At 34.1% G+C, this 7,315-nt stretch overlaps 1 protein-coding gene across 3 annotated transcripts; it reads right to left on the reverse strand.

The window, feature by feature from the left end:
* Window positions 1–909: 909 nt before the first annotated feature.
* Window positions 910–4,159, reverse strand: LOC116001731 (ankyrin repeat-containing protein BDA1-like). Of its 3 annotated transcripts, none has more exons than XM_031241659.1 (3): window positions 3,467–4,159; window positions 2,632–2,981; window positions 910–1,165 (listed from the first exon to the last, which is right to left on the reverse strand). In XM_031241659.1, the coding sequence occupies exons 1-3, from the start codon at window positions 4,103–4,105 to the stop codon at window positions 925–927; spliced, it is 1,230 nt and encodes a 409-aa protein (XP_031097519.1). In that variant the 5' UTR covers window positions 4,106–4,159; the 3' UTR covers window positions 910–924. The 3 variants fall into 3 exon arrangements, with proteins under 3 accessions (XP_031097519.1, XP_031097520.1, XP_031097517.1); XM_031241660.1 differs by lacking the exon at window positions 910–1,165 and adding an exon at window positions 2,203–2,360 and having other exon boundaries at window positions 3,467–4,156; XM_031241657.1 differs by lacking the exon at window positions 910–1,165 and having other exon boundaries at window positions 2,203–2,981; window positions 3,467–4,156.
* Window positions 4,160–7,315: the final 3,156 nt, after the last annotated feature.

A 7,315-nucleotide genomic window follows, 5' to 3' on the forward strand; every position in this document is an offset into this window, starting at 1 on the left:
AGTCCTCTATAGTATATAGTCCTCATGTGAATAAGGGTCTATATATATATATATATATATATATATATATATATATATATATTAACTGAGATAAGTATATCACATGGTTGTAATTGTTAAGTTTATTTAAAATTAATAAACAATTTTGAAGTCATGAATTTAAATCTTTGCACGCATATACAAGTATTTTTTTAACTTCACCAATAAAAAAAAAATCAAACTAGAGGGCCCCTCGATCCCAATGTTGGACCCATGGCGAGTGCCCATCTCGCTCGCCCTCACCCCGTCAATGGTTGAAGGTTTCTGAAAAAAAAAAAAGAAAAAGGAAAAAAAGGTAGGGTTCCTTTTTAAAATATTAAAAACTTGAAAGTTTTCAACACTTATAAAATTGACCAGGTCATTCTTTGTTTCTTTTTGTTTTTCTTTTTACTAAAATCTCCAATCATTGATAAACCTTGATGGACAGTTATCAATCATCACTTTAATTTTTACAAAGAGGACATTGTTCTCATTTGATCATGTCCCTATATATAAGGGAGGGTTTAAGTGATGAGAACAAACTCCCACATAAATAGTAATGACTGATCCGATCCGATACATCCATTTAGGTAGATCAATGGTCGAGTTACTAAAAAATAAAAGAAAAAGATGCAGGTCAATTTTATAAATAATGCAAACTAAACTTAAAAGTTTGTAATAATTATTGTAAAATTCTGAGTATGCATTTTTTATTTTTTTTTTACAAAACCCTTAACTTTTGATTAAATAATGCAGCAATGTTTCAAACACCCTCAATCATTCTTACTCATCTCATGGTGACATTAAGTCTATTCGCATGTTGACTCATTGACACATTTGGTTGACTAAACATGTCACTGACATCGTTGGGCATATCGAGATGAAAAACTGCCCACTTTTTACTAGTTATTGCAACTCCAAGTCACGCTTCTTCCAAGCTCTGGACACCAATGCCATGAAACCAAAGGCAGTAAAATTTGCACTATATTGCCAACTATCGACAATAACAACTGGTGAGGATTTCAGATGACCTGGGAGCTCATATAAACCAATCTCACTCTCTTTATTGTTTAGAAAAATATGGATTGAGTGACAAGTACGATGGATGTGAGGAAACCAGATCTTCAGGCGTGCAATCTCTTTAAATCTTCATCAAAAAAAGTAATAAGATTCGCGATTTAAACTTATAAGATACAAAAAGATGAATGAAATTCTTAAGTTGCTTTATTTAAGAATTTCATGTAAAATTGTAAGACTGTGAAATATATACTGCAAGTTAATTGCATGTATATCTATTTCAGATGTCTCTCCAAAATATTTATATGAAATATTTTAACTGTTATGAGAGGTTACGTAGAAATTACGGTAGTTCAAAACTCTAACTTCCAAAAAATATATATATTAATAATATATATATATTATTAATAATATATATTAATAATATATATATATATATATATATATATATATATATATATATATATATATTCAAACTTATTTTGACTTCACGCATCATACCCAACAACGTAACACAAATAGTGTAATTTTCTCACACCCAAAAATTATAATTAAACATCAAATTAAACAACAAAAAACAAAGTAAATAAATTCAATTATATTATATTATATTCCCTATGATTAGAGCTGTCAATACGGGCTCGCGGGGCGGGGCGGGCCAAAGCCCGGCGGGCCGCGGGCCTGGAAATCCCAGGCCCTGTCCGCCCCGCCTAAGGCCCGCGAGCTAGGCGGGCCCCCGTTTTTTTTTTTTTTTTTATCTTATCAAATGGCATTAAATTTTATCACTTTGTTATTTTGTAATTTTGTGCACACAAATATAATTAAAATAACATATACATAAGTACATAACTTATAAGTGAAAAATTGTTAAGTCAAATCACAAATTCACAATATCACATAAGCACTTAAGCACATAACAAATTAACAATACAACGCATAAGTCCATAACACATAATTGACATAAGTAAAAGTCCATAAGTACATCACTCACATAAAACATAATGAAAATAATGTAAACATAAGTATCTAAAACAATACTATATATATATATATATATATATATATATATATATTATTAAAAAAAAAACGGGCTAAGCCCACGGCCCGCCAGGCTCGCCCCCTACTTAGGTAGGAGGCGGGGAGGGCCGACCCGGCGGGCAAAGCCCGTTTTGACGGCTCTACCTATGATCTTCACTAGCATTTGGGTTTATATATCTTTAATTATTGTCCTTAGTGGTTAGGGCAGGTGAGCGGAGCACGGTCTCTATCTGCAGGTGGAAATTAGAAGGCTTCCCCGGCCAAGCTCTGAGTGTCCTAACTCCAAGCTGTACAATTATAGCCACACCAAACATGGCGTAAATAACATCCGAGAACAGAAAAGGTAGTTTATGCTTTTCTAATATGTATCGCATCACTGTGATGTAGCTACCCGACATGACTAGCAACGTTAGCTGTAACATACCACTCCCTAGATCAAGGGGTAGTACGAATAGTATGAATGCTAAAGAGAGGTTCAACGCCAATGTGTTGAGAGGCACAAACACATTGAACAGATTGGCGCGGTTTGCCGTGGACGATCCGAAGATGAAATCGTACCTTCTTGTTGTTGTTGTATGATCGAGAGTTGCGGCGATGCCAGTAGGGGGTTGGAGGACGACTTGGTAGGTGGCCGTGGCGACCAGCGTGGCCACGACTAACATCATGTTGCGCTTGTCCATGGACATGCCTCTGTGCGCGCACGCAATAATACGGATGAATCTTTGCACAAATGTCTCTTGGGACATGAAGAATGTGCGGCGATGTTCCTTTGATATGTCTTCTTTTTCTTGTTTGATGTTCACAATCTTGATGCGGCCTTGTAATCTCTCCGTAGTTATGTCGGCGGGGGTAAGTCCTTGTTTGTTTTCTTTGGTTACAGACACAAACCCCTTTAGTCTTCTCATAATCTGCATATATGCTCATCATGTAAGGAATTCAACCATAGCGTAACAATTATATATATATATATATATATATATATATATATATAATGAGAGTAGATTTCAGGTGTGGTCGCACCTTCCCGTGCAGTCGGTGCGGTTTACACCACTCAATGTTAAAAGAAGCACTATTCAATGTTAAGAAATGCACCACTCAAATATGCACTATTAGGTACACATCACAAAAAACACACCACTAGGTATAAAAAAATACACCACACAGTGTTCAGAAATGCACAATTAAAAATTGGGAGTTATGAGTTGTTTTTATGCATTTTCATTGTAGTGCGTTTCTTAACAATGAGTGGTGCATTTCTTAACCTTGAGCGATGTAAACCGTACCGACCGCACGAAAAGGCGGCGACCACGTAGAAATCTATATAATGATTATTGATTGCTTTCAATAAAGTAGTAAAAACATACAGTTGAAGCTACATAAATAATGCTACTACCTCAGTTTGATGAGTGAGCGCAGCCAAATGCATCAAATTGTTGCCATCAATATCATGCTTATCCAACACAGAATTCTGTCCAGTCCTGCACACCCACCCAAACAGCATTTTAAAAGCATCAACACTCTTTGAAGCCACCGCAATATGCAGGGGGGTTCTGCCTTCAACCGTCACGTCACTAACGGCTTCAGGGCACGCCCAAACAAAATCAATCAACAGATCCACTTTCTTCTTCACATCATCATTCTCGCCGTTACCCATAACGGAGACCAGGAAATGCATCGCCGTCATCTTTCCCCTCCCCGCCACTCGAATCAGCCCACTCTCCAACCCTATCATCTCCCTTGCGGTTTCCAGATGTCCGTTTTGCAGAGCCAGGTGCAATGGGCTTAGGCCCTCGCAGTTCAGCTTCCTGGAAAACGACGGCGTTAAGCTCATCATTTCCGCCGCGAAAATGGTGTTGCCATGTGACGCGGCGACGTGCAGCGGCGTGTGTGCAAATGGGGTGTCCTCGATTTCTTTGAGGATATTTGGGTTGTCTCGGATTGTTTCGTACAGAATATCTACGTTGTTTTCTTTGGCTGCGGTTTCCAAAACGGACAACATTTTCTTCTTTTGTGACTCAGAAATGGATAACATTGTTACTGTTCATGAGTGCAAAGAGCAAAGCTCAGCTCTACTCTTACTGGCAATATGTAGGTGGACAGGACCGACACACGTACTCAGATATTATATTCTACGTACGTTTTAAGTAAATAATATATTCTTTCTTTGATGGGAGTGGTTCGAGTCTCAGTGAAGGCAACTGTTGACTCGTTGTGTTTCAGTAGGTTGAGAAAGTAGCTATGAACAGATACTACATTGTAACAGAGTCAGTAGTACTCAAAAAAAAAAGTTGTGAGTCGTTGTATTTCAGTAGGTTGAGAAAATAGGTATGAACAGATACTATATTGTATACATTCTAACAGAGTCAGTAGTACTAAAAAAAAAAAAAAGCTTGTAGTTGAAAGTTGTAAGATGGCAGTGACACTCCTTTTCTCACACTCTTACTCATCTCATGGCGGCACTAAGTCCACTCACATGTTGACTCATTAACAACTAAACCCGTAACTAAATATAAAGTTATTGCCAAAAGGCCTTGTGGTCAATCGGCGTAACTGTGACCCTCCTAAATGAGAGGTCACAGGTAGGTTGAGAAACGGTTTTTTTTTTAATTATTAACAAAATAATTTTTAATATTATTATAAATATTTTAAATAAAATAATAAAAATATATATATATATATATATTTATACAATTCTATTCATTTTCCAAAAAATAAAGCAAACACACGAAAACAGTTTTCTAAAATACATCCAAAGACTGAAAAATGACTGTGTGACCCTAGCTGGCAAAAGACCACAAAGTGATAAACCAGCCTAGGTTACTCATAGCTGACCGGCTCAAACCCACGACCTCTCGACTGCAGGTGTAACTCTCTTACCACTATCGCACCCTCTCATTATCATTCTATGTTGCTCTTATTTATCTCATTGTGACACTAACATGTATTCAATCTTTGAAACATGAGTTGACTAATCACGTTAGCAAATATTTAAGTAGTAAAAAAATTTGCCAATCTATTTTTTTTAGCAAATAAATATTGATATGAGAATGTTATTAACTGATTTAAAATATATCTTTTTAAATTGACTAATTACAACATAATAAATCATTTAATAGAAGTTCTTATCCATCTAGTAAAAGACTACTTTAGCAAAATTAATTCGACATAACGTTAAAATCAATTAAATATTTTGACCATTTTCTAATTTGAAATAAATAAAATTGTACAAATAACTGCCAAGCACAGAGAGTTGTAATTAATCTTCAAGCTAGCTGTTTAACCCAAAAGAGGTGTCTACAATTCAGCAAGGGGATTAGTCACGGTGTTCGACGGTGAAAATCCTGGGTATAAAAAAATTAGAGTTTTAATTGAAAGTTATAAAAAAATTACCTTAATAAGAATTAAAAATGAGCAAATTATTACTCCATACTATATTTAGGGTGAATTTTGGTCTCTAAGATTTGAGTCAACTAAAAATATGAGGCAAAGGGAGGTCTTGTGCTTAAGTAGGTTGAGAAAGTAGTTATGAACAGATATTACATTGTAATAGAGTTAGTAGTATTCAAGAAAATATATATGAGCAAGGTTCGCTTTAGCAAAACACATTGTTTAGAAATGAATTACATTTTTAGAGATTTAATTGGTGTAAAGGTTGTAAATCAATAGCCTAATTGTAAGATAATTTGTTTTCACATTCTAATTTTTGCCTGATAGCAGGATTCTACAATTCTATCTTTGGAATTTAGTTTATTTTATTTATTTTATTTTATTTGCCTTTTATGTTTGCAATTTTGCATCTATCATGTCTTTGGAATCTCTAGAAATCGATGTAGTGAAACTATTGGGACAACTAAAACGACTTTGAGTACATTGCAATTAAAGAACACATTCTCTAAGCCTTTTGAAGCTAGCCTAAAAAAGACCATTCATGTAAGAAATTGAAGTTATCCATAAAGGTCTTAGTTTTTCTTTTTCTATTATGTTATATGGCTTGGTCAGTGAAGAAACATATATACATATATATTGGGAGGGTAGGAGATCGAGAGCATGCTTCTAAAAAAAAATGAGAACTGATAAGATTCATACATTTAAGTAGATATATGAATGGTTGAAGGTTTCTGAAGAAAAAAAAAAAAAGGAAAAAGGTAATAAAATTCTATTTAAAATATCAAAAACTTGAAAGTTTCCAATACTTATAAAATTGACCTTGTGTTTTTTTTAATAACTAAAATTCACAATCATTGATAAATCTTTATGGGCGACTAAGATCAGCCATCACTTTAATTTTTACAAAGAGAATCATATTCTCATTTGATTATGACCCTATATATATATATATATATATATATATATAGGGGAGGGTTTAAGTGAGAACAGACTCCCACGTAAATAGTAATGATTGGTCTAATCCACTCACTTAGGTAAATCAATTGCCGAGTACACAAGTTGCTAATAAATAAAGGGAAAAAAGAAGTTGGGTCAATTTTATAAATAATGTAAACTTAAAAGTTTGTAATAATTATAAAATTTTGACCATGGACTTTTTTTTTTAAACAAAAACCCTGAACCATGGATTAAATAATGCAACATTGTTACAAACATCCTCAATCATTCTTACTCATCTCATGGTGACACTAACTCTATTCGCATGTTGACTCATTGACACATTTGGTTGACTAAACATGTCACTAACATCGTTGTGCATATCGACAATAACAACTGGTAAGGATTTCAGATGATCTGGGAGCTCATATAAACCAATCGCACTCGTTTGTAAGATAATTTGTTTTCACATTCTAATTTTTGCCTGATAGCAATATTCTACAATTCTATTTTTGGATTTTATATTTTTATATTTTTGGCCTTTATATCTGCAATTTTGCATCATATCTTTAGAATCTATAGCGACCAATGTACTGAAGCTATTGGTGCCAGAAGGGGAAAGAAAAGTGGAGTAAATGGAGGAAAGTGTAGTGAGAAAAGAAAGAAGAGAGTGAAAGAAGAGGAGAAAAGAATTAAGGATAAGAAAGACAAAAGATGGTTGGCATATCATGCAATTTGCAGGCGGGAAGAATAAAAGAAGAAGTCAAAAGAATAAAGGAAGAAGAAACAAAGGAATAAAGATTTTTATTTTTTTTTTGTAGTGGGGAATGTTCCCACCACAATGATAGTATATATACATATATATATATATATATATATATATATATATATATATATATATATATATATATATATATAT

This window comes from Ipomoea triloba, chromosome 13 (genome assembly GCF_003576645.1).
Source record: "Ipomoea triloba cultivar NCNSP0323 chromosome 13, ASM357664v1".
Classification (NCBI taxonomy): Eukaryota; Viridiplantae; Streptophyta; class Magnoliopsida; order Solanales; family Convolvulaceae; genus Ipomoea; species Ipomoea triloba.